This window comes from Nipponia nippon, unplaced genomic scaffold, assembly GCF_047370975.1.
Source record: "Nipponia nippon isolate SJK-2023a ecotype South Korea unplaced genomic scaffold, ASM4737097v1 scaffold_4, whole genome shotgun sequence".
In the NCBI taxonomy this organism is placed as follows: Eukaryota; Metazoa; Chordata; class Aves; order Pelecaniformes; family Threskiornithidae; genus Nipponia; species Nipponia nippon.
The window spans coordinates 90,155,773-90,183,290 of NW_028262358.1; the positions used below are offsets into that span (position 1 = coordinate 90,155,773).

A 27,518-nucleotide genomic window follows, 5' to 3' on the forward strand; every position below is an offset into this window, starting at 1 on the left:
TTAGCTCTTGGCCCAAGGCAGGTGGCCAACCCCTTGGCAAACTTCTGGTTTCAGTTCTGTGGCTCCTGCAGGTGCTCCAGAGGGATCATGCAGGTCCCAGCTGACAGCAAGCCAATCCCTTACATTTTTCTCAATTTTTTTTTTTTTAAAGAGGTATTTGCTGGCATTTGAACTTCATTGAAGAATTGATTTCACCACCTTTATAATGGAGCGTTTCTCTCGGCAGCAGTTTTGCCTTCCTGGTGATTTAACAGGGCACGTTGAGAGGAGACTTGAAACGACAGCTGCCTCACCCTTGGAGGGCTGGAGGGTGAATGGATTTAGGCGGCCGAGTGAACCCCCGGGTTTAAGAAGGGAGAACGGTCGCGATGGGGAAAGACTGTAGCGGATTTCAGTCGAGGAGAAGAAACCGGAACCGGTGGGAGGAGAAAGTGAAGGGAAATTTAAACAGGCTGAAGCAATTCAGCCGTGCAACGAGCACTGCAGCTTTTTTGAGGGGCTGCTGTCGGCTGCTCGCCGCACGCGACTGGCCCGATGCACCCAGACCCCCGCTCCGCCTTCCCAACCGTTAAGGAAGCCCCCGGGCCGCGGGCGGGCTCCCCCGGGGCGCCGGGCGGGCGGCCCTGCCCCCGCTCCCCACAGGGCCCGGGGCCGCCACCGGCCCCAACGCTCCCCGCGCGCCCGGCCTCTGACCCGCGCGGGCTGCCCCTGATTAGCCCGCTCCCGCCGGAGCGGGGGGCGCGACGCCATCGGGGAGCCAATCAGGAGCCGGGGCTGCCCCGCTCTGCCCGCCCCGTCGGCGAGGCGGGCGCTGGCGGTGGGGGCTGCCGGGGGCGGCGGGGCGGCGCGGCGGGCACCGGGCGCGGGCAGAGCTGCGGGCACCAGCGACGCCGGTGTCGCCGCCGCCGCCGCCACCACCGGGCGGATCCGCGCGTCTGCCGGAGCTTCTTTCGTCGCTTTACTTTCGCGGCCCGAGGCAGGGACATTATGCCGAAGAGAAAGGTAAGGCGCCCCGGGCGTGCGGCGGGTCCTGCCTCCCCCGGGGAGGGGGCCGAGCGGCGGCCGGTGGGCGAAGGGCGCCGCAGGGGCCGGGGGCGCCTGCTGCCCTCCCGCCGCCGTTCCGTTCCGGAGCCCGCGAATTGCTGTCGAGCCCGGGTATTTTGCTGCCTGTTGCAAGCCCCCTCCACCCCTCCCTCTCCCCCCCGCCGCCCCCTGTTTACTTTCCCGGCGCCGCGCGGGGCGGTGTCGCCCCCGTCCCCGGGGGGTGAAGTCGCTCTCACAACTCCGGCCCCCTCCCTCCCTCCCTCCCTCCGCCGCCGGGGAGAAGCGCTGCAGCAGCTGCGGCTTCGCCCCTGGCCCCCGGCGGGAGGAGTTTCCTGCTTGCAAACTCCGGCGCCGCCGCCGCCGCGGGGGGAGCGGCGGGGAGGGGGCAGCCCCCACCCGGGGCGGCCGGATCCCACCGCCGTCACCTCCCCGCCGTGCCCGGGCGATGGCTCCGAGGTAAAAGGCGGGGTGTGTGTGTGTGTGTGTGTGTGGAAAGCCATGTTTAAAACAAACTACACCCTTCTCCTCGCCTCCCGCGGCAGACCCGTATGTACCAACTCCGGCGCCCATCCATCCGGGCAGGGCCCCCGGGGGCGGGGGGCGGCCGCCGGGGCGGGGAGGGGCGGGGCGGCGCCTCCCGAGGGAGCGCCCGCGGCCCCCGCCGGGCCGGGGGCGGGGGGGGGGTGTGGGGGGACAGGGCCGGCCCCCGCCCCGGTTTTTTGCTCTCCGGGCAGCCGCCTCGGGAGGGAGCCGCCGGCGGGGGCCGGTTGTGAGACCGCGTTCCTGAAGGGAGAGAAACTTAGGCGGCCCTTCACGGCCGGGCTCGGGGTTGTGGGGTTTTTTGGGTTTTTTTTGCTATTCCTCTCTTTTGCTGCTTGGCCCCGGAGCCTTGGGTGCGCGGCGGCCGGGCCGCGGGGAGCGCTTGCGGTGCCGGGGGAAGGCGGGCTGGGGGTGGCCGGGGCAGCCGGCCCCCTCCCCTGCTGCGGGGTGCCGGGCGGAGGAGGCGCCCGCCGGGGCCCCGGGGGTGGGCGGCCGGGGCCGGGGCCGGGGCCGGCCCTGCCGGGATCCTCGTCCTGAGCTGCCCGCCCTCTGCCCGCGCCGGCTGAGCGCAGCGAGGGACCTGACACTCGTACGCGCTGTGACAAAAAGATGATAGCTGCAGTCCTTTCATTTTAACTAGGTCAGCCGAGGCAAAACAACGTATGGTTTTGGGGGTTTCCCAAGTGTCAGCGGTGACCTCTGCGCACACCCTATCGGGGCCGGGGCTCAAATCTTGTTTTAACAAAGTTACAGGTAGAGGGTGACTTCCAGGTCGCTCCGTGTTCAGTTCCTGTCCTTTCCTTATTCCCTACGGGAAGTATTGAAATGTCAAACCGTCAAGTGTGCAACTGAATTATTTAATTCATAATTAAGAACCTGATTCCCATTCTGAAAATGGATACAACCGTGGGGTTGTATCCTTTATTGGGATAACTGGGCTTGGAGTTAGTGAATGTTGGGCAGTTTCTCCTCTTGCTCTTCTGTTATTGCACCCTCACGTAGGCTGCACGGGCTTCTGCTCTTTCAGTGCCGTTGCTTGTCATCAGGAAAAAGTTGAAAACTAGCCTGTGCCCATAGGACTATCCGCAACTTTGGAAACCTTGCAAACTTCTTACCCTCTTTCCTTTGCCCTTCTGTGTTCTTACACTATGGATAGTGTTTCAGGCTGTCCTTCCTAAGAGAGGGTAGAGTTGAAGTCACTCATGTAGGTTTTTGTGGTCTCTTGTGAAACGGTTATTAAAAGAAAGTATCTTTGAGTAGTAAGTCCACGAGAACATGTCTTCTTTCCAGAAGATTATAAAAAAGTAATAAAAACATGGCATATGGGACCAGAGCAATGGAGATGAATTTTAATGGCACGATAAATTTTAATTTACTTAGCATTGTATGGGTAAACATTTAAATTTTAAGATTATATATGAAGGATGGGTTTTGGGAACCACTGGTTCCAGGAAGAGTATGATTAATGGCTTTGCTTTTTGAGAAAAGTGGAATTGCCATAAGTATTCTGCAATAGCCAATTTTATTCCAGAATAATATCCACAGAGTGAAAAGTCAGTGATACAGCAGTAGCTGAATAATTCCACCAGTCAGCTTCCAGATGGAGACGAAACCATCACGTGCAGCTAATAGTCAATTCCTGTATTAAAATTTCTAACTTATAAAAAGGCTGCTAATGCTGCAAGTTTTATGAGGAAATAAACATCAAAAGTCAAAAGGAGACATTTTCACAGTTATGGGGGTAAGTAAATAAATAATACTGCAGAAAGGGCATGAATCCACCTGTACCTGTTTTTGTGTATGCCTTAGTTATCTAAACTGGCTGGTTCTTTTTGTTTGCTTTTCTTTTCATCTCTGATTTTTTTTCGTCGCTATGTAAACTGAGGTCAGTTGCTGAGTCCCTGGCCTTATGTTCATTATGAATATTGTGAACAAAAAAATGTAGGCTGTCTCCCCTTCTCTAGAGGGCTGCGGCCTAAGGTATCGTGGTATCGTTAGTCATTGGTTGAGGGTCACGGGGAAAAGGAAAAACTTGCTGTGTGTTGAGACGGTGTTAAATACTGCACTAAAACAGAAAGAGGTTGAACTCTGGGCTCCTTCTCAGATTTCTGCACCCTTTGTTGTAATAACATGTTGTGGTGTGAACATGGCCTTTCACAAGAAGAATGGCATGCCAGTGTGGGATAAACCAGAATGCTTGTTGTGGTATTGGTAGCAATGAACGCCTTGAAATGGATTGGGATGTATTGTTCTGTTGCTTGTCTTGCTGGAGTTAGCTCTTGGGTCGTATTGGAAGACTCCTTGACCTTGAAACAGCCCCAATAAAAATGTCTCCATGTAAGCCATAAAAGGATGAAGAGCCATTCTGTACCTGATGACAAGGGGAATCATGATATGGTCACATACGTCCATGTGCATAAGCATACATACGTCAGCTTTAATGTGATTGTCATCAAGACGAACGGTTCTTGCACCTTTATGTAGAATGTGCACCATCTCTGAGGGATATTGATAGGTCAAGTGGTGACTTGTCCAGTATTGAATGGGGATCCTGTCAGTTCGTTGGGGTTGCACTCCAAAATGGCTCAACTCATTCTTTAATCTGACTCTATGCAATGTGACCTGCACCTCACATGTTGTTTTGAAAACACTTGCAGTTAAATCAGATCTGAGGACTAAATGCAACTTTTTCTTCTTAATTTTTTTTTTTAATATAACATCTTTGAATATTACTGTTGTTTCAGAGCAAATAAAAAAATATCGTGGTCTAATTAGCCACTTCAGTAGACTGTTTGCCGCCGCCTTGTAGTCAGGAATGTTAGTTTCTGCGGTACAGCTGATGCTGTGAAAGTGTAATAGAGAACATCTGTGGCAGGTTCCTGTTGTTCCGTTATGCAAACACACTTTCTTTAAAGTCAGAGAGACTAGTTGGTTATATTAACTACAGAAAAACAAACCCTCTTAATTTTTCGCTTGGAATGCTGCTTCTTTCGTGGAAGTTAGGAAGTGCCGTATTCCAAGGCTGTCCTGTTGTAGTGCATTTAGTTACATAATCACATGGTAGGTTTTTTGTGGGACTCTTACCTGGTTGGCAAAACAACTAGTAAGGTATTAATGTAATAAATGTATTTTCTAATCCTTGGGGTTAAATGCACATTCTTACATGTACTAACCTAGAGCTGTTAAATCCTACTTACGCTTGTTTGTCTGGACCTAAACTCAATTCTCTTTGTGAAATCCTTCTGCATGTTTGAGTTTGCATTTCTGAAGTGTCATGAATATTCAAAGAGAAATGTTGTTCCTCATCCACTGATAGGGAAATGGGGCACAGAAGTAAATGGTTGAGTTGTTGGAATGGTCCCTTCGTCTTGGATTCTCAGGTTAAGATGTCTGTCCTGATTTTTTTTATTCCCCCCAATAAGCACCTCCTACACTCTGAGTGGCACATTTGTTGTTGTAACTTCTCCAAATTTGTCTTCTTGCTCTGTGGTGTGAAACTGAGGAACTTGCAATAGTAACCGGTTCTCTAAAATTTTGTTGGAGCAACTTGTATGTGATCAAACACCAATTAACTAACGAAGCTGAGGGTCCTGCAGATGACAGCTGTTTGCTGTGGCTCTGAATGATCTCGCTGTTGCTGTTTGGTCTGTGGAATGAGGTGTAGATCTTGTGCAAAGAGTAGCAGGTGAGTTTGTGTTCATAATGTAGCAGTCTGAAGCACACACAAGTGCCCTTCAGCTCCACTTCATGTCCCTTTCCATGTTTTGATACTTCACCTGTGTATCAGTCTATGTCAAGTCAACATACCAGCATCAATGTAACATAGTGTTTTTTCTGCTAAGGTTATCTTCATTTTGAAGCTACTTGGCAGGAAAGAAGCTGCAGTGATGTTGTGGGGAGTTGCATCTTGCCAACAACGTGTTTCATCACTGGGGTTGGAAGCTCTTGGTCTGTAACAGAGGCACTCTTCAGTTTATCCTGGAACACAACTAACAGGACACGCTCTGTTAGCAGTGGGACGCAGAAACGGGGGAGGTTCTGTATTTTATTTCACGCTCTGGAGGTGATTATAGATTAAAAGGGAAAAGGGGGTCAGTACCAGATCCAGATGTGATGGCTGCTGCCCTTCCTCCACTCCCATTTGTCCCATTTCTCTCCAGACTTTGGCTCGAACTCCCCCTGCATTTCATGCTGACTGCTTCCTCCTTTCTCCCTGTGCTACACAAGGACTAAGAGCAGAAGTCAGAGCTCTGAAAAGGTAGTTTCTCTTTCCACTTTTCCTGTTAGATCAATCCTAGACCGTTCAGTAACTACTGGAAAACAGTCTAGGCAACTGCAGAAGACAGCTGCCTTTGCGTCTGTGTCACTGAGGGACCCCTGACTTTGACAAACTCCTACCTAACAGGCCAGCAGAGTACTCAGGTGGGCTTCTACCTTCGGCATCCTTTGCAGGGACAGGTAAAACGATTGCTATGCAGAGATGCACTTAGCATTCAACCAAGGCAAACAGAATAGAGGTGCTAGAGCATCGTAAAAGATTTCAGGAGTCTTCTAATACAAGGGAAAAGGATGTTTTGTCACTCATCAATTTTAGAAATTGTACCATTTGTACTAAATTTGTAACTATTGAGAATTTTAAACCTTGACGTATTTAAAGCAACTGAAAACTGCTTAGTTGGCCTACTCCAAGTATCTGTTGACCAGACTGACTCAAAAGATGTACATTTTTCATAGAAAAATTAAGCTGAAAAGATCACAAATTTTTATCTGTGTATGGTACGCTTAGATATAATACAGTGTAGCAGTGTTGGGTGGCACTGAAGCAAAAAAACCATGCTTGAGTAATGCTGCTATGCCATGTTGCAATAAATTATGTTTACAAGTCTATTAGATACATGCAACAAATATTTGTCCACATTCTATGTTAAAGATACACTTTAAAATAGCTCAGAAAGAGCTAATTATATAATTTTAGCTATGACTGTTTTTTAGAGTTATGGAGATTAAAAGCTCATTGGCCAAGGATTTATAGATCTAAAATGTTTCTGATCATTTTATGCAAGTCTCTAAAAATCTGACCCGTTTATCAGCAATTGATAACAATGTATATAAATTTTCTTCTTAAACCCCACTGAAATACAATTGGACTTAATGAATGGGCAACCTAAAAATTCTTAGGTTTTCACTGAATTATCAATTAAAAATCATTCTAAATGCTCCTTGGGCTCATTGAAGCGTGGTGTCTGATGAGGTGTACCCAGTAGTACGGTCTACTTTGTAAGTCATCAGCTCTGAGTTCAAAACTAACCAGGTGCAGGTAATCTTTTTATATACAGTAGTTCAACACGCCAATGGGGGTAATATTTTGTATTCTAGAGTATCACTATTGTTAAGTTTAAAAAATAAAAAAGTCCTGTGTGTAAATGGAATGTAGCAGATATATGCTATTTAGTTTAAGGCTGCTTTTCTTCTGTTTTACACTTCACTTTCTCTGCTGTTTTATACCCAGGCTGTAGCTGTGTATAGGTCTGGTATGTTCCAAGGTGTAACCTTTCTGTTTCAGAGAAATTGTGTGAAGTTGGATTTTTCTTGACGTGATTGTAATATTGTCTTTTGTGTAAAATGTAAGTGACCCAGACCCAGAGATTTCTCTTGGAAATTAGCGCTTCGTAGGATCATAATGGCCACCATCTATTTTCTGTTCTTTAACTGCACTAAGCTAGCACAGTGATTTATCCCATGGTCCAGTAGCCAAAAAGGTGTTTTCAGGTGCTGGACTTAAATTTCAGGCCGTGATCCTCTTAATGTTTGTTTACTTAACAGGTTTGATCGTGCTTTTGAATTTTTTTTTTTTTTTTTATCCTGGATCGTTTTACTGATCCAATTTAGAGATGCTGCACAGTGGCACAGTGAATGTGTGGTAACCTGTTAGAAGGGAGTAGGGCTGGGAATGAGCAACTGGCTGCGTGCGGAAGTAAGATGCTCTTATACCAGTTTTATTGTCGGCAAAACTGGCAGTGTGGGACTTCACAGTTTGGACTGTAGTTCAACAGATATTTCAAGCTGGCATGTACAGGCCAAAAGAAGCAATTCCAGATTCTCATTCCTGTCCTTACTCTGATTTAACCTGTAGGATATCCTATGTGTTTGAGGTAGTTTTTGGCCAGACCCGTCCGCTGATCTAGTTTCCCATACCTTGGCACAGAGAGTTAAACTGGCTTAATAGCAGGAATGATTAGGTGGGGAAGGGTAGGCGTTAATCAGAGGCAGCCTTAGCCAGCCTTTCTTTGATTGTCCCTGACTTAGAGTGCATAGAGGAGTACTCTTTAATTCATTAGTATAATCAGAACACAACTCAGTGGTCAAATTTTATCCTTGCACCATTTGGGGGGAAGAGGGGAGGCACGGGGCTTTTTTTGTTTGTTTGTTTTTTCCCTTGGTGTCTTTGGAAGTTACCGATTTTCAATTAATTACTCCTGTAACTTGGAGATACAGCGCCTGTCTTCCTGTAGTAAAGAGTGTGGGTGTACTTGGTAACAGTGAAAGCTGCAAATATAAAATGCAGCGTTCCCTAAGAACGCTGGGATCTGTCTGCACAAAAAAAAAATTGCATATGTTCCCATCAGCATTGGCTTTGTTGGGACTGTTGGGTATGTTTGCTCTTCCCACCTAGTGTTCTCCGTTGTCCTAATGCTACCTGAGTTAGTAGTAGCAGAGAGTGCTTCCATAGTTGGAAATCAAGTGTCTAATGACATTTTTACCTCTGCAGTGTTTTGCTCCTCTCAAGCAGAGTTGAGGAGAGGTGTCGGTGCTCTATACGTAGTGGGAAAGCATCCTTTATCTCTGCTGCATCCTTTCTTCGTTATCCCACCTGCACCCTCTCAGAGACATTTTACTTTTTTCTTCTCTTGAAACTGCATTTAGGTTGTCTGTGAAGCTCTCCGTTCCGGCTGTTGTAGTAGAGCAGTACTCCTGTTAACCCCAGCTGGAATTATGACCGGGATGTGAGAGGTCGGTGTATCTAAGGCATTGTACCTTTGGTACCTACCTCTTACTCATGGACCTGCTATCATCATCTTGAATGTTTGATGTTCTGTGGCACCGGTTAGTTGAAACAACAACAACAAAGGTTCTTTTCTAGATTATTGTGGTTTTATCACAGTTATGTCTTCTGGGAGGGGAGGAATTATAAATGTTTTTTCAGTCATTCAGAGTAATTTTCTTTGTCAGAGGTGGCTATTTTCAGGAATCGGTTGTTATTGAAAGTAGTTGTCTAAATTTAATCTCTATCTTTAAGTAGATAATTTTTTTCCTTCCCCCCCCCCCCCCCTCCCCCCGAAGTATTTTCTGCTGGTTTTGCTTTGCAGGTCTGATCAGTTCTGTTTAGATACAGGTTTTGGAAACTAATCTTTAAGATTTTAAAAACTCTGGCTCTGTATGTAAACTTGCATGAGTTGATCAGCTTCATCTCACTAGCAGAACTGGCATCAGCTTTGAAAGGTCAGAGAAATAATATTATTAGGGATTGGATTGGATTTCATCCATCATATTCTTTGAATCTGCCTTTTATATTTTATGATGGCAGTAAAATGGTTAAGCAAATATTGAGACAAGCATTTACTTATTACCTAGCTGAATTCTCAGGTTTGGTGTTTGGGGGAAACTGAGCAATTTCAAATGCACTGTGCTCACTGCTTCCATGTCTGATCTGTATTTTTCAAAATGCAGCTGATTACTTCACTGTCTGAAAAAGGAACTGTCTGTCTAATTTTAAATTACAATGCTGGTTTTTTTTTTAAATCTGAGCCTCTAGAAACTGCTCTTACTTCTTCACTCTGCTATAGGTAGAACATGTCATATTCAAAAAACTGACTACAGAGAAGACAAACTTGGAAGGAAAAATAAAAGCCAAACCAGTTGTGAGCCTTTAAAATGTCCCATCAAATTTAAATGCGTTTAAAATTATATTGGTCAATCATTGACCTCTTTTCAGTGAGAATAGCAAAACCTCAATCTACAATGAAAGAATTGGATCTCTTGGAAAAGCATTTATTCTGGCTGGGTTTGGATATCTAGAAATAGCCCAAGCCTAACTTCGTTTCTGGCTCTTCTGTCTTGCCTGGAAGAGCATAAAGCTCACAGAAGTTACCTGTTAAGAATTAAGGAATTTAATAGAATGCATTTTCTGAAACTACTGATTTTGTTTATAACCAGGCTGTTTATATTCTTACTTTCTCATATAGTCTTTGAAAATGCAGTGCATGTTAACCAGTCACTCTGGCTTGAATCTCTAAGCAAGAATGGAGACTTTGATCAGGAAATGTTTTCCCTGATTTTCACCCCCCCAAATTGCTTATTAATACCAGAGGATGTTAATGGTGGTCTTTATATTTAAACTTTCAAGTACCATTTGTCTTTTCAGAACTTTATGATCTTGACATTCTCCTCCAAAGAATTAGAAAATTAAATATTCTGCTCTTAATATTTATTAAGATGGAAGGATTTAAATTCTAAAAATGACATATTGTATAATATTTCATTGTAATACTTCTTAACAGAAAAGATTAGAATATTATATAAAGAATAAAAATTGAAGCAGGGTGGGTTTTTTGTTTGTTTGTTTTGCTTGGTTTTTGTTTTTGTTGTTGTTTTGTTTAGGGTTTTGGTTTTTTGTTTAGTGAAGAATATGTGTACACATATATACAGTATATAAAAAAAAAAAAAAACACAACCTCAGATTTTTCAGAAGAGAGCAAGACAGATATCATTTTGGATAAGTATTTAAAAAAATTCAATCACTAACCAGATTTATTCTGTACTTCACTTGCGGTTCTGGCAGAATTACTTGTTTTTTAAATTAATGGCATGCAATTTTTTCTTTTGTTTTCCTCTTCCAGGATCAGACTCTTGGTTGAAAAAAGAAATGAAGGGATGTAGTGGGAAGAATACCTGATTTCTTAAAGCATTTATTAGGGAGAATTAATTTTACTTGCAAAGTTAATTCACATTGGCTTGGCAGTGAGCACTGTTCTATCCGCTGAAAACAGATCAAAGAACTAGCTATAAACAAAGGTTAACGATAAGATGCTGGAGGAGCTAAATGAGGAAACAATGGTTAGAAGGCTGTTGCAGGAGTTGGTTGGTGTTAAATTAGTCAACACATAGTCTTCATTAATCTAAACCAAGAAGTAAACAGCATTTTAATTACATTTATGAACTGGCACAAAATTCAGAGCTGCTCTGAAGACAGATAATTAGAAGATCTAGCATGTGTGGGGAAACAATTCATTGAATTAAATTTAGTCTAAAGCAGAGTTCTACTCGGGGAAATGAGGGGAGGAAAAATTTTAGGAAAATAGTGCAACCTGAAAAAGGTTTAGGACATTGTCTTCTTTTCGTGCACTGTGGTTTTCTTGTAAGCTTTTATTGTATTTTGGTTGATGAAAAAAGTTGTTGGAGGAATGACCAAAGCATTACATCATGGAAATTGCAGCTAGAACAGCGAGCCAGGAAAGTATCTACAGGCAAATCCCATTGCAGGCAGCATATTGAGATGTGGCCGAACAAAACAGCTTGCAGAGAAGGGAGGAAAAGCTATAGAGAATACTGAAGTGCTAGGACAGTTAAGGCTTTCTGCCTTTCTAACTTCTTAATGTGTGGTTAGAATGAAATTGGTATCTGCTTTTTTTTTTTTTTTTCTTCCACGTGGGTATGAGAGGACTAATTTCTGTCCCATCGGAGCCAAGGTGTTGAGTTTCGGCTAGTAATAAGATCTTTCAGAGAATGAACAATCTGTTTCATTTTGTAAGCAACCTTCTGTACTGAATGTTATTTCTCCCATGCTTGTATTCTCATTCTCCGTGCTTTTTAATGTACTCCTTTATAATGCTACAATCTATTCATTTAAGTACAAACAAAATATTTATCCAGAAGCTGGTCACTGCAAGTTCAAACATGTATCTTTGGATCTCTCAAACAGACATCAGTAACTTCACTACTTTGTGTTACTGTGCTCTCCTTACATCCTGCTTACCTTGCAGGCTTTCGATTAGAAAAATTGAAGCTTTTTGTTTCTTTTGTGGTGCATCTCTGTCAGGTAACCCAGCCTTAAGAACAATAAAAAAAAAAAGGCAATTTGCCTTTATGTTTTATTAAATGTTTCCTTAAAACAGTTATCTAGTTTTCTGTTTTCAAGTTAACAGTTTTGTAATGGTGTTGGCATTGCAGTTACTGCAGTGTCGTGCTGGTGTGTGGAAACACTGGTTCTTATGTGTACTTCAAAGCTGGTGAAATGCAAGAACTGTGTATACAAACAAGCTCAATTTTAGTATTCCTTTGATTATTTTTTTTTAATGTTCTCTATCATCTATTAATATTCCTCTGTTTTTTCCAGTCCTCTCAAAATAATTTTCTAGGTTGTCCTTAAAAAGGGGCGGGGAAAAGGCAAATTAAAAAAAGATTGCTGATAGACACAGGGAATCTTCCATGCAGCCTTCCAGGTTAATCTTGTGGTATAAGAGTTACACCGCTCTGACAGATCTTACAAACCTTAGCTACAGCTTAATTTACAGTCTTATTGCCAATAGGTAGTGCTAATTGAGGTATGACACAATGTGTGGTCATCTGAACCTAAAACTTGCTATCAGTTTAAATGTCAAAAGCATATTTAGAGTTAGCCAGTCAGCTTCTTTTCTTCTGTGAACCTTTGTGATTTGGAAAAAAAAAAAAGAAGTCACTATTATCTGTGTCCTCGTTTGCTTTTTTTATTTTATCTATCTTGTCTCTTGTAGGCATCCATGCAGTATCAGGCACAGGAGGCCTATAGGGACTACTTTATGAGTATAATACAGGCCTATGATGGAGTACAGCTGAAGAATTACTGGGGTTGCAGTACTGCCCTTGTCAAGTGATTCAGTGCTCGCATTCATCTTTGATTTTGCTGCACAAAACTTGCAGTGTGGACAGTCCCACTGCGGGCTGGTTTACGATGTAAGGCACAGTATCCAGGGTGCATTTTAATGTGACTGGGGTGTCATGTGAAATACGGTGAGCCATAGGATTACGTCATGTGGAAAAACGTGCCAAGGGGATGGGTTACTTAGTACGTTTGGTTGCTCTGAAACCAGAGTTCCTTCGGTAGTTTGTCACCAGGACAAAAGATGGGGGAAGGGTTCCTGTGGAAGAGTTAGGGACAAGGACTTCAAGGTTTTGGTGGTATCTCCCTACATAAAAGTCCTGTGACTTAAAGATACTAGTGCAGACAGCCACTGCATGTGACAGGCCAAGTTCTTTGGGACCTGTGTTTGGCTCAAATCTATTTGTGTACAAATCTCTCTGGTCCCTAGGGAGAGGAGAAAGTACTGCAAAAACTAGCATGAAGATCGGCATCAGCTGGGACTCACTGGAATGTCTAAGCAGGACTCACAGAGGGGGAAAATAAGTTTCTGTTCCTCATTTAACAAATACACTGTAGCCATATCTGACATACATATTTTTTTGGTGTGTCTATCAGCGACATACATATTTTTTTGGTGTGTCTATCAGCTTAAAGAGTCCCAGGCTGCTTGCAGCTGCCCCGTGCCACTTCATTCTTGTCTGTTGTACTGGCTCAATTGTTTGTGCAGTAAAATGATTCTGCTGGAGCAGGGAAGACTATATATTTATAAATTGAATATATATTTACAATATTTATAAATTTGTTTAAGCAGCATGCTATTTTTCAGCTGGATCAATTACCTTGTTCATGACATGGCCTCCCACGCAGCTCTGCCAGCATACTGGGGAGCCAAGGCCCTGGGAGGGTGAGTGCAGCCTCCAAATGCCTGGACTTGCAGTGATTGCGGAGAGGAGGGAGCAGGTCTGAAATGGAAATGAGAGCGTGTCAGAACCCCTTGCTGCTTATTCACACCTCTGAGATTATTACTGTGCGTATCCCCCCATGGAGAAAGTTTTGTGGCCTTCAGAATTGCTGTTGGATTTTCTGACTTGAGAGGGAATGCTGGGCTAATGAGCTAACTTAATTGAAGTATGTTGTGTAATACATCATGGTAGTATACGGTGGCTGTGGTTGCATTAAGAGAATTTTAGTATGTTCCCCCCCCCCCCCGCAGTTAGCTTCATGAGCAGTTTTTAAAATCTGTTGTCAAGCAATAATATTGGCATCTAAAATCAGGCTGCCGTGTCTATCAGAAATGTAGGAGACTTGTCTTTCATTAGTGCTAAAGAGAATGGGGTAAATTACTGTGTGTTAACTGTGCAGTACTGCAGGGTGAGAATTTGCTCCTGGGCAATTACTGCAAGGCTACTGGCATGTGGCAGTGCCATCTCGTGATGATTTAGCCCTGTTTCAAAGCTCTGTGGTTCCTAAAAGTGAAGCAGGGTAAACCAGCCCAATTGTGGAGTGTCAGTCAGCTTCATTTAGTTTATGGGGAATTTTTTAGCCAGGTTTCTGAAGGAAATGAATCATGCCGTCTTTCTGTCCCTACACCTGTAAATCTTGAGCTTCTTGGCCACTATGAGGAAAAGATTATAAACTCTGGGAGAACTTACATATATAAATAGGTGCCCAGGACAGGAAGGATGCTATTTGAGTTCCCTCCCAGGGAAAGGGTGCGGTGCAAGTTTGTTAGACTTGCGAAAATTTGTATAGGAGAAACAGATGTTATAAATTCATGGACTACAGAAAAGGTATACCCAGGGCTTGTACTGTATTGTGAGCCGAAGAGGGAAGTTGTAGGAAACAAGACTTTCTTACTGACAGTAGTCATGGAACTAGTTGTTTTTGTTTTCCTTTCCTTATGGCTTTTGATGCTCCCAGCATCACACCATCAAGCTGCAGCAGCTCTTTAGTAACCAAACGGAAAGGCTTTTAGGAATGCAAACCTGAAACAATCCTGCAGGCGGCTGGTGAGGCTGCAGTAGCACAGAGAGCAGTCAGGCTCCATTTTGGATGCCTGACTCTGTTGCTATTCTGAGTTGCACTATGCTGCGCAGCGCTGCTTAACTTCCTGCTGTTTTCTAGCGACTTAGATGATCAGTCCTCGGCTTTTTTTAAATCAGCTGCTTTTGTGGCATGCTTCCTTTCTGTCAGGAGAGCACACGGTAACAAAGCCACGTTTTATTCTCTGGGGGGATGTCTTTCTGTAAGTATGTTAGAGCCCAATGCCAGGAGAAGGCAGTGGTCAACTGCTGCAAGCTAGCCAGTCTTTTTCTCTGCTCCAGACCATAACTGTATAACTCCGAGATGTTCTGTGTCAAAATCTGGGGGGGAGGCTTAGGTTAGGACTGAAATGGAAAAGCAAAGGAAAAGATAACTAGCCTGCTCCTTTACTGATTGAAAAACAAAACAGCAACCAAATTGCCTTCTCTGCTGCCTGTTAAGTGCTTTTTTGAAACACATGCCATTCTTGTAGTTCTCCTCTAACTGCTGCTGCTTGCTGTTTTTCCATGAATCGCTTGCTCCTAGGTGGAAACCCAATCATTTGCAAAATATGAAGTAATACGTCTTGAGTTGTAAACAAAAGACAGAAGCTTGATTTTTTTTTTATTATTTTTTTTTTCCTTTTTCCCTCTCCTGTGGTTTAATTAACATTTCTGTAGTACCTCTGGAAGACCAGTGTTAGAATGGTCAGGGTGATAATCTGTTCTTGTGAAGAAACATGTTTGTCCCTAGTTTTCCTGTCGATGTCTTGGTGTTTTACTGATTTTTACTGTTCTGATGGAGGACGTGAGAGAAAGATACTGTTAAAACTTCTAGCTGAGTGAGCCTGAGGCATGAAAGGAGTAAATGAGGTAAAGAAATCACTCATTTCAGTGATGCTGTGCTTTTTTGGTTCATCTTATCACATCTTATTACTAGTTGAGTTCATGTTTGGGAAGAAACGTGTTAAATTTCTCGGGGATTTCAAAAGCCCTAGCAGAGCAAACCTCAGATTTCCAGTTCATACTGTTGTGCTACCAACTGATGATTAGATCGAGCTCCCACTGGAGCCTGCAGATGCTTTAGTTAATTGGCTAGAGGGACCACTGAGGGATGCTGTGTGATATGATATGTATGTACCTGGTGATGATCAGTCTTTGTGTTCTTGCTTGGAAAATCTAGAATGGCTTTGGTACAACGCTGCATGTAAACTAATGTAAATTTGCCAGGCTTCTTTAAGATGCTGCAATGTATAGAAAGAAGAATCTTCACCGTAATCTTTGTTTTGCTGTTGCCTGGATGCTTTTAAGTCTGCAATAGAATAAAATCATAGAATAGTTTGGGTTGGAAGGGACCTTTAAAGGTCATCTAGTCCAACCCCCCAGCAATGAGCAGGGACATCTACAACTAGACCAGGTTGCTCAGAGCCCCGTCCAGCCTGACCTTGAATGTTTCCAAGGATGGGGCATCTACCACCTCTCTGGGCAACCTGTTCCAGTGTTTCACCACTCTCATCGTAAAAAATTTCTCCCTTATATCTAGTCTAAATCTACCCTCTCTTAGTTTAACACCATTACCCCTTGTCCTATTGCTACAGGCCCTGTTAAAAAGTCTGTTCCCATCTTTCTTATAAGCCTCCTTTAAGTACTGGAAGGCTGCAATAAGGTCTCCTCGGAGCCTTCTCTTCTCCAGGCTGAACAACCCCAGCTCCTTCAGCCTTTCCTCATAGGAGAGCTGTTCCATCCCTCTGATTGTTTTTGTGGCCCTCCTCTGGACCCGCTCCAACAGGTCCATGTCTTTCCTCTGCTGAGGACCCCAGAGCTGGATGCAGTGCTCCAGGTGGGGTCTCACCAGAGCAGAGCAGAGGGGCAGAATCACCCCCCTCGACCTGCTGGCCACGCTTCTTTTGATGCAGCCCAGGATACGGTTGGCTTTCTGGGCTGCAAGGGCACATTGCCGGCTCATGTCCAGTTTTTCATCCACCGTAATGAAAACACTGACTTCTTATTTTCTTTCAGTCTCCAGAGGGTGCTGAAGGCAAGGATGCAGCAAAAGTAACTAAACAAGAGGCAAGTATATTTCTTTTTTTATTTTTAATTTATTTTGGCATGTAATTAGTTAACTGGAGATCTGCAGTCTTGCATATCAGAAGGCTGTGCGTTGCTCTGGCACTTCTAGTGAGGTGTTTTCAGTGGGAATAATGACAGTAAACCACGTTTGTAGCTTATCTGGCATAATTTGGTTTTGGTGCACTGAGGATTCATACAACTTATTAGTACACAAAATAAATTTCAGAAACACTTAGGGCCTTTATAGACAAGCTCTGGTGGATCTTGTGGCAACAGTGTACTGCCTGGAACTGTTGCTCTGTCTCTAGTGGGTTGGCAGAAGAGGGTTAATGTGCACACCTCAGCCAGTCTACTTCAAAACTATTCTTAGCTTAAGTGACTGATGGAAGGGTGTCTTGAATTAAGATACCAGGCTCTGAACTGGAGCAGCTGACACATTTGTGTGTTTTCTTTGTCTGAATTTGTTTTAAGGGCACAGTAGCTTCTGTCAGAGAACGTGAGGAGACAGCTGGTGATACCTTGATCTTTACAGTAAAGTTTGCTAGTTTGTTTGTGACAGCCCTTAATGTGAAATTAAAAAACAGGCAGAGAATTATGAGGATTCATTTTCTTAGGTTGTCATGTTTTGTGGCAGACAAAGTTAAATCAGGACCTTGAAAAGAATGGGTGAATATTCAAATAAATTAACAATTAATTACTCTTCTTGTAAATCATTGAGCGTATTCGAATAGGAAAAATAGTCAAATGAATTTTTACACTTTCTGAATTGAGAAGTTGTTGTTGCTCAGTCTGGGGAAAAAAAAATGGTACAGTGGTAATGTCAAAATATTTCAAACAATAGTAAAGTTTACAATAAGCTCCTGAAAAAACAGGTAGAATAAAAAGGTCTGAGAGGAATAGGTTTTGATACTTCAGTATCTTCCTATGGAATTTTCTAGAAGACAAATTATTTTCTTTTTCATAAAGTATGGAAAGGCTGACTAAATTGTAGTAAAAATGTAATCTCCTTTGCTCTGAGTGAATGTTTTTCTCTGTCCAAGTTTAAGTATTATTTCTTCAAGAGCCAGAAAAGTAAAAGTTCCTTGCCCTAAAAGTTTCAGACTTGCTAGAATAAAGAAGAAAGACCAAAAAGCTTACAGAAATACACAGGCTCTCTGGAGAGAGCCTGCTGACTCTGACATGTGAGACCTCTTAGAGTAGTCTTCAGTCAAGGTGAGATAATAGTGGCTGTTGATGCTACAGGAAAAAAAAAACCAAACCAAACCAAAAAAACAAACAAAAAACCCCAACAAAAACAAACAAACAAATTAAGATACTCTCCATAGATACACCTGTAGCTTTTAGTGTGTGAATGAGGAAAATAGTTGTAGGATTAGATTAGAAACTGTGGGAATTTTTGGAATAGGTAGGACTTGTGAAGGAAAGGTGGCTTCAGTCTGAACCAAAACAGACCTATGTGGATGGCACTGAGATCTTCTGAACTATTTTAAACTAAACATCTGAGGGGAGACTGGCGAGTTCTTGAGAGCACATAGGGCAAAGTCAGAGCTCCCTGTCAGGCGGAGAGCGGGGGCTAGCACAGAAGACAGAAGTTTGCATCTAAAAAGGTAAAGAGCAGTCTTGAGAAATAAAGCCCTCTTTAATTCATGCGGATGAAAACAGGCAGTCAAGCCAAAATGCAAAAGCTGCGAATCTAAATCTGGGCAGCTTGGACTATCTGCCTTTAAATGAGGGCATTGATGTAATGGGCAACTCAAACTTGTTGGGACAGTGTGATACCAAGGCACAAATATACAGGGTTGAGCGCTAAGTTGCGTTAGTGGTAGAATGGCTTTCTGTTACGTGTCTTTAATATTGCTCTAGATTAATTGTATCAATAATTACAGCAGAATCCTTTATGGATTGCCAGGCCATGTGTAAATGGGGAGTATAGAGTGTAGAAATTGTGCCAGGTATCATCTGACCACAATAATAAAAGTGGCAATGGGATGTTAAGGGAGATCAGAGAGGCTCTGAGGACAGAAATAGTGTTGATGGAGATTTCACTTACCCATCAGAGATTTGGTAAAAGGCACGGGATGGCATTACAAAGGCAAAAAAGTTAAAACTGTAAATGCTTGCATCCTGGAGGAACAAATCAAAGGACCAATAAAAGGATAAAAAAAACAGTTGTCAGAGAACTGTTCTGTAATTGTGACCATAGTACATGGAGGTTCATCATCCTTGCAGGAATACAAGTGCAAATAAATTCCGCTATGTTAAGATTTGATATCAAGAAAGGGAATTCTATTAAAAATGAGAACCTATTAAAAGGAGCAGCTAAAAAGTTTAATGGTTTCAGGAGGCAGAGAGGCTTTGTGGTATGCCATGCTAGAGGCTTGCAGAAATGCATGTTGTTTTTCAAAATTTATTATTTTTGAAAGGTGTTTTTTGTATTGATGGAAAATAATGAGGAAAGGAGCAAACTCCCCAGCACGGCAAACGTGAAGCTGAAAAACAGTAATGAAACTTCTGCTATGGAGAATTCTGAGGGAGGTTCTCACAGTGGCGCTTTTTCTCATGAGCGTAGGGTTGGAGGACATTCTCTAATTGAGTGTGAGCAAGAACTAGACAGTATTCACCAGCAATTGCCAAACTGTTAAGTGCAGTACGTAATTTACTGCTTGCATTGGCCTCAGTACCAGAGGAACTGAAGGTGATGAAATGCTCCCAGGACTTTAGATAAAGGATTCTGGAAAATAAAACTTGTGAGTCTAACTTGCAAAAGTAGTTTTAAAAAAAAAAAAGTATATGTGGACAAATGTATAATGGGAGACTTGACACGGATTTTGCAGAGAGAAGTCATACTTCAGGCAGTTGAGTTCTTTGTAGAAGTCAACGGGTATAAGGACGATAGCATGTCAATTGATACAGTTTACTTGCACGTAAAGAACACTTTTTGATAAAGCTCCCCAAGCAGGTTCTTAAAGAAACTAAGCTATAGCGTGGATTAAAGAAAAGATCTTTCTAAGAATTGGTAACAGATAAAGATATGAGAAGAGAGTAGGGAAGAAGTAGTTAATTTTCATAATGCAAGAGAATTATCAGTGAAGTATTGGAAGGATTTGTGTTTGGGCTTCTGCTGCTGAATGTATTCATTAATCATCTAGGAGAAGAGGTACTAGAGAAATTACAAAGTTTGCTGAAGTTTACAAAAAATTATCAGGGTAGTCAGAAGTGAGAGAGACTGAGAAGGCTGTCACTGATAACTAGGTGATAAAATATAAATAGAAATTCAATATGGAGAAATGCAAATTAATACATGGGGGGAGGGGAAGACAGTGATGGTCACCAAATCAGCTGTTAATCAGGGGAGAGATTGTGAAATCACAGTCAATAGTTACTAGAAAATGCCAGTTCTTCTAAACAAAAGTTAACTAGAATATAGGAAAAAATACTAGAGGACAGAGTGTGAAACATCAGTGTATCACAAGATTCAAATGTTGTGCTCCCAGATGTGTGACTACTAAATGAAGTTCTCCTGACTCTTCCTTAAAAAGGCCCTGATAGAATGAAAAGGATACCAAGTATAGTGGGACAAACAGAGGATTCAGAGCAGCTTTAAACAAACCACAACCTAGATTTTCTAGGATTCTTGACTTTTTATATGGGAGGTATGATAAAATCATCAGTAACACAGAGAAAGGCAGTTAGGGAATTGTTACTCATGTAACCTGAAAAGAAGAGGAATCTAGTTAAAGTTAGAGGCCAGAAGTTTAAAGGAAAGACAACAGAGGGGGAAGGTTTTGCTTTTTCTTTTCCACACAGTACATAATCCTATTATGGAACTCATTGCCACAGGATGTTGTGGAAGCTGAAAGTGTAAATGGGTTCACTAGGTTATTAGACAAATTTATGGAGAAAATGACCCTTGGGAACTGTTAAACACATGATGTGGATATAATATCCAGGTTGGAAAGTTTGCAACTGTAGATTGCCAGAAGCTGGCGCAGTAGAAAAGTGCAGAGTGCTGTTCTGTGTCTGCTCTGTCTCGTAGACTCTTTCCGTAGGTGTTTGCTAGTGGGCCAGTGTCAATCAGATTGTTGGGCAAGCTGCTAGTTCCTGGCTGACTACAGCTGTTTGGAGGGGGGCAAGGGTTCCAAAAGCACATTAAAATGTGACCTTTGCCGACTTGACTGCAGTTCCCTCCGTATAATCAGATAACACACAATACATACAAACTCTGAATGAGAATTAAAAATAACTTACCCATCAGGCTGACGTCTTATGGCAGTACAAGCTGCCTATGAAACCAATCATGGAACAGGAACAGGTGGGGAATATGGGAAAGAATTATAATTTATCTAAACCAACATATTATCCTTTAAAAAGTGCATGCTAACATAACATTCCAGTGCCCAAATGCTGAAGGATGGAAATCATCAGTTAAGAAAACAGATTTGTAAAAGAAGATGCCTTGAGCTAGGAGTTCTTTGATTACCTGACCAAGTGAAATGCTTTATTTAACCTATTGTAAAATAGTGCTCGGCTGCTTAACAAGCAGTTGATATTCTAAATTGCCAAGAAAAGAGAGGCTTACTTTTTTTTGTTGTTGTTAATGATGCATAAATATTTGATAGCTGAAAATATCTTTAGGTGTTCTTTGACAAGACTTCTATTTTGCTGGACGCACATCTGAACTATTCAGTACTGTTTTCCGTTAAGAATATTTAAATGGCTCCAATGAATACAAATTACTGCATTCTTCAGATATTAACAACAGCTTTTTCCTGTTGCAAGATATGTGGAGCCTTGTTTTTTCAGCTCAACTGAAATGCTTAATATGTAATTAAGAAGATATTTTTGATTCACTTTTTAAGCTGTGTTACATTGGGTATTTGTTGCAGTTGAGTTGTCCCTTTATTTTGGCCACAGGTGTGATTCTAATTTTATGACATAGACCAGACTTTAACTCTGTTTGATAACCATGCTGTGTAACTGGATGATGGGTTCATCTGCTTTAATGAATACAAAAATATTGTGAACAAACTAATGAGCTTACAACTTTTTCTAAGACTTAACTCATCTTCAGTAATAAATTTATGACAAAGAACAGAGGGAAATAAAATTTAGTAAGGAAGCTGTGTTGAAGTGATAAAGAAAGGTGGAGGAAAGCAGAATATATGACTTTCTTCTTTCTTTTTGAGAATTGTGTTTAAATAGAAGAAATAATTTCTCCCTCTCATCCTGCATCTGTCTTTGTGCACCCAGACTCAGCTTGAGTGTGTGGGGAACTGAGGAAGTGGAAGGATGTAGTTTCATGTTTCGAAATTTTAGCACTCTGATATCCTCTAGGGAAGGGTGTTACCTGATTAACAGCAGAATAAAGTTGGTATTTTTACTCGCTATTACAAGTAGCATCTACTGGATTATAGAAACTTCATTCTAAGATTATGAGAAAAGGGTCAGTGTCCTGTGCAAGTGTCAAGCTTGCTGTATTTGTGAACCTTTCATAGAGCTGCAAGGGACTCAGAAGTACTTGTAAAATGGGGGGGGGGGGGGAAGTATTTAACCATATGGAGGTTTAGACATTATAATACCCGAACAATTTTTATTACTAATCTTCACATCGCTTTGTCCCTTTAAAATTTTGATCGTCCAAGATGAGGAAGATGTGAATTGTGTTCAGCAATAGAGACGTATTTTGGTAGGGGCATATTTTATGCTGTCACCATGAAATGACTGATATTATGTTGCTTTGGATACTGTTTGCTGTAAGCCTGTAAAAGTGTTTTCTCCTTTTTTTTTTTTTTTTTGTTTTCCTGTAGCCCACAAGACGATCAGCAAGATTGTCAGCTGTAAGTATGTATAACACCTCTTGGTATATACTTTTCTAGGCACATATGGTTTCTCAGACCAAACAGGTTTGTTATATTTTGCTTGATTCAATTTTTATTCTTGCTGAGGGATATTTAAGAACTCTAGAGCTAAAGTTATCTGTGTTTTCTTGGTTTCAGGTTTCAGGTTGTTCTGACAAAAGATGTATTTCCCCACCTCAGTGCAACACTGTCTGTTATGTGCAATATTGACATCGTACTGTTTTGCAGGCTGATGTTAGTTGTGGAATTGCAACTGCTTCTCTGGGAAGGAGAAAGAGCTGTCCTTCAAGGACTTAATTTGATGCCACGACTAGTATTTGGTTTTAGTTCCTCTTCTCTGTTAGAACACATCTGACTTTTTTTTTTTTTTAATAGTTACTACTGATCTCCACATTTTACTCTTAGAATGACCCTCAAATTGCTTTGACTCCTAGATGAGTGAGCTAATGAAAATGGGTGTGTACAGCGATGAGGTGCATTTGTGCTTTAAGGTTTTTCAGTCTTTTTCTAGATGCATGCTAATGAGCAGGAAGCAAGGGAAGGTGTGGGGTGGAGGTGGCTGGCTGGCTTCTGGTAATATGTCTAACACATTATGCAACTGAAAATGTTTTATAGAAACCTGCTCCACCAAAACCTGAACCCAAACCAAGGAAAACCACGAAGGTAAATACTCTTCTTTTTAGTTGCTGTCATTGTAGCCAATAGCAAGCAAGTATACTCCTCCTTTGCATTGCAAACAGTTCAATTCACAGTGTTTTTTGAGGCATCGGCCCTGCCCCCCCCCCCCCCCCCCCGAAAAAAAAGAAAACAAAACCAAATTAGATCATTCTTTTCTTTCTGTTCCACCCCTTCCTGGCCTCATTACTGGCCCAAACAAAATGTCTTGCCTGTTTGATATGCAGACCATGTTAGCAGTGAATTCCTAGTTTAAGAAGAATCTTTACCTTTCCTACACCTTTCCTGAAACATACAGGTTTGGTTGCGTAAGCTCTACCTGAGACCTAGCAATTTCTACAGTAGGATTTGAGATTACTCTGTGCCATCCTGTTTCCTTGTCTAGAGGGGCAGTACTTCATTTCACAGTGAGAAACTCTTATCTGTTCTTGAAGCCTGGCTGTTGCTGAGAATGCACAATTATAATTAAAGGTGAAATTAAATATATTTAAATTGAATGGTTTGGGTTTTCTAGGCCAGTTACAGTCAAATTAAAATCTTATTAGTGTCTGAAATACCTTTTCAGGATTTCTGCATATAAATCATGTACTTCAGAAACTGTAGATTTATTTGTGCCCAAGGGGAATGTTAAATAAGAGCAATTCCTTTATCGGAAAAAAAACCATGCTGGAAACTGAGTCTAGCACTCCTCACACTTAATTTTTCAAGTCCTTTTATTGGTGTCTCAGTTGGGCAAGTATCGGTATACAAAGTCTGTGTGTCAAAGTAAAACTCTATGACTTTGAACACTTTATGATTTATCAAATGAAATTGCTATTAAAGTCTTGCTGAGTCCATCCTTGCTCCGTTCTAAAAAAGAGTATTAATAAAGAAGGCAATATGGTAGCTTCTATACCTTCATGCACGTGTTGTGAAATGAGCTCGGTGTTATGGAGTCAGTCTAAGCTGCGTGAGAGACAGTTGAAGCTCATTTCAGGTGACTCGAATCCTTTACAACGTTATTCTAAGTAACTTTTTGATACTGTAATCTGCTTTTTTCCAAAGTCTAACTGGATCTCATTTTAAGGAGTATATTAATCTTGGTCTCCTAAACAGAAAACAGCAAGTGTGTACTCTGAGCCTGCTAGTAAACCACTGAAGATGGTACAGATTTGAGATAATTTTTAGTGTTAAAAGCTTGCAAATTACCGATTGACCAAGTCAAGTCTTTAGCTTGTTCTTTCGTAGGCGAAGAGTTAGGACTATACTCACAGCACCAGTAAGCTTCTCAGGTGATAACATGGAAGCTGAAGGGCGAAAGGAGTAATTCAGGCTGCCCTGGAACTAGGATTGCTGCTAATCTCTCCTTACCACCCCACTCCTGTATGGGGATTGCTGGGGAAAGGGAGTTAATGAACGGAGACTGACCTTAATATCCCGGTTTGCAGCTACTGTTGCCATTTTGCGTGGAGAATCTGGAGCAAATGATCACATGGAAGATCTCCACAGTGTTTATCAGAACTACTTTAAATACTAATGTAAAATAGTCAATGAAATACCCTTTAAATTTTTATCCCATTGCACTTAAAATCCTTAACCTATGTCTCTACTAGCCTTAGATCACAAATATAAATATGTACATAGAGTAAGGATTAAAAAAAAGTAGGTGTCAACATATGAATTGTTTGTTTAAGAGCAAATCTCCAAATGAAACCGTAGCTATTAGAATAGTTCCTTTTGATAAATTCTCTGCTTTGTGTTGCTGCGGATGGAATTTTATCAGTGTTTGCCTCCCTAGCGTGTTTGTTGGTTCTTTCATTGACATGGAACGAACATCACAGATGTTATCAAACTAACAAAAGGCCAGCCAACAAAAATGCTTAATTTTTAAAATCTAATTTAATATTTCATGTTAATCGAGAGTGTAGTGCTGTTACACAAGCAGTGTGTTGTTTGTGCTTGGCTGAATAAGCTTTCAATACACTGTAATTGGATTTGTTCGTACAGGTATCTTGTATATACCTCTGTATGTACAGCTCAGCTCTACTAAAATAGTTTGAGGGGTTTTTGTATCCCTGTAAATTAGCAGAAACAATAAAGAAGCAAACATCCGTGTTTTTTTCTAGAAATTTTGAGAGTCTCTATATAACTTCTGTGGATATAAATTTTCCGGGTAGTCTTTAGCTGGTTTTCTGTTTCAGTCCAGCACATGCAGCTTGCCAGGATTCGCTGTTTAGTTCATACAAAGGTTTTTTGATAAAGATGTAGGGTGCTGGCTACTCATACAATGTCTATGCCCCTGTTTTTCATCTTCTGCCAGAAGGAACCTGGGACAAAGGCCAACAAAGGTGCTAAAGGGAAGAAGGATGAAAAGCAAGAAGCTGCAAAGGAAGGTACTACACCATCTGAAAATGGTGAAAATAAAGCTGAAGAGGTACTTTCCACACATACCTCCTGCTGATTGAATCAGTGTTTTTTTAATTATTCAGCCTTTCAGACATTGATAGCATGTTCATAATGTTTCTTTTTATTGCCCATAATGTTATTGCAGATTCGCATCTCTCGCTCAACTGTTAGTGTTTCAACATCCAGAGGTGCCCCACCCAGCACACTGTCAGTAAAAGGGCAGATTGAAACAGTGAAAGTTGAGGGTACGGTAGAGCATTCAGCATGTGTGCAGTGAATAGGAACAGATAGTAGTGTGGTGCTTTTCAGTATGAACAATGGAAGCTGACAGGTAAGGCTTGCGTGGCTTTTGAAAAGCTGGGACCAATAATTTAAGAGAAGTGTGTGAATGTACCTGTTCCGTTTGTGTAAATGTAATATGGACATAGGTTTGAAACTGAGCTGTTGCAAATAAGAAATCGAAGGAGGAAGGGTAGCTTGGGTATTTAGGTATGTAATGGCAATTTACTATAGTAATTAATTTCTTTCTTTCTTCTCCACAGGCTCAGAAAACTGAATCTGTAGGTGACAAGAATGAATGAAATATGAAAATTTTGGGTTGATTTTATGTACCTCTTGGACAACTTTTAAAGGATATTTTTATCAAGTATTTTGTAAATGCTAATTTTTTTAGGACTATGATAGTTGACATATTAAACTGTATATGAACATTTCCCTTCTCATAACAGTGCTTTTAGAAATTCCCATTGTTGCCAAGTAATATAAATATCAACTTAATATTGCAAGGTATGTGTAAAATTGGATCAGCATTCCATACACTTGCTTTAAGAAATTAAGTCTTGTGCATATGGTGATGTTTTTACTGTGCGTATTTGAATTTTTCATGCAGTTTTTCTAGAGCAATAATCAGTGGTGCTTTTGTACTTAGGGTTTATGTGATTTTAATGAAACATGGATAGATGTGGCCACCTGCTGACTATTTTGGGTTCTTTTAATGGATTAAAATAAAAGGTCTCCTTGCCTGCAAAACTACAGCCTCCTAATGTTTTCTCTAAATCTGAGGAATGCCTTACTCATATTTTCAACTGTTACAAGGAAGACTAAATGATTTAGCAACGATTGTTTTGCATGCAGTCTGCTTTTTTTGCTGATGTCCGATTAAAAAAATACCCACACAGGAGTAGCAGGCTGGGATTTTCAGTGGCCCACAACTTAAGGGAGTTATACATTCTTCATAGATATGTTCTTCAGATATTCTGTCACAGGGTGAGTAGAGCTGCCATACTCTATCAGAAGATTGTTTCTGCTATCAACACAGAATGAATTACTTGATTGATAGAGACGTACAGTAACTTAAAAGTAACTTTGTTTCTCCCCCACTCTCTTTTCATTAACTTGCATCGTATTCTGTGGAAACCTTTCTTTCTATCTGCAGCCTCAAATTTAATATAAATAGTAATTGCTGTTCTGCTTCAGCTGAGGACAGTTGTTAATACGTTGAAATCGCTGTTAAACAGCGCTATATATTTGGTACCCGGTAAAAATGGAACAATGAAAGTTATTTTTGAGGTGATTGTGGTGATAAGGTGGATTAGCTAATGCTTTTTTTTTAAGTTTCCATGTTTCAACTCTGCAGGTCATTCTAAGCGTCTTTTATAATTTTTCTCCTTCTCTTTTCTCTAGGGGCCCTGGTATTTCTATTGTTACTTCTGGGATGGGAGGGGTGAGAGAAAAGATGTTCCCTGTTCTCCAGTAGCATTGATTTGTATTGCTCAAGTGGTGGCCATTATGTCTGAGGATACCTTTTGCTTGTTCAAGTCAATAAATAAATGACTGTTGCCTGACCTAGCGTTCTGTTTATTCTTTGGGAAGAAATCTCCAGTTGCCTTTTTTAATTAAAACAGAAAAGAAGCCAAGCCTCTCTATACTTAAAAATTGAAGATTGATTACCAAAACCCTGTATGCTAACTAGAAGAGTAGTTAAGACCTGCACTGAGATAAATACCACTGCTGCTATAGTGATAGGCT

At 41.6% G+C, this 27,518-nt stretch overlaps 1 protein-coding gene across 7 annotated transcripts; it reads left to right on the forward strand.

Annotated features, from left to right (window-relative positions):
- Positions 1 to 502: 502 nt before the first annotated feature.
- Positions 503 to 27,334, forward strand: HMGN3 (high mobility group nucleosomal binding domain 3). Of its 7 annotated transcripts, none has more exons than XM_087777074.1 (6): positions 509 to 1,002; positions 16,522 to 16,572; positions 22,380 to 22,409; positions 23,046 to 23,093; positions 25,408 to 25,477; positions 26,033 to 27,334. In XM_087777074.1, exons 1-6 carry the CDS (start codon positions 535 to 537, stop codon positions 26,044 to 26,046), a joined length of 681 nt encoding a protein of 226 aa, XP_087633200.1. In that variant the 5' UTR covers positions 509 to 534; the 3' UTR covers positions 26,047 to 27,334. The 7 variants fall into 7 exon arrangements, 5 of the variants coding, with proteins under 5 accessions (XP_087633200.1, XP_087633199.1, XP_087633202.1 ...); XM_087777073.1 differs by having other exon boundaries at positions 510 to 1,002; positions 25,408 to 25,518; XM_087777076.1 differs by lacking the exon at positions 26,033 to 27,334 and adding an exon at positions 25,636 to 26,024 and having other exon boundaries at positions 525 to 1,002; positions 25,405 to 25,518.
- The last annotated feature ends 184 nt before the right edge of the window (positions 27,335 to 27,518 follow it).

Excerpts from the sequence above, each read along its gene's own strand:
- HMGN3 (XM_087777076.1), top strand. The coding sequence starts at position 535 with ATGCACCCAGACCCCCGCTCCGCCTTCCCAACCGTTAAGGAAGCCCCC. Across the intron at positions 22,410-23,045 it reads GATCAGCAAGATTGTCAGCT|AAACCTGCTCCACCAAAACC; the intron begins GTAAGTATGTAT and ends AATGTTTTATAG. Across the intron at positions 25,519-25,635 it reads GTGAAAATAAAGCTGAAGAG|ATTCGCATCTCTCGCTCAAC; the intron begins GTACTTTCCACA and ends ATGTTATTGCAG.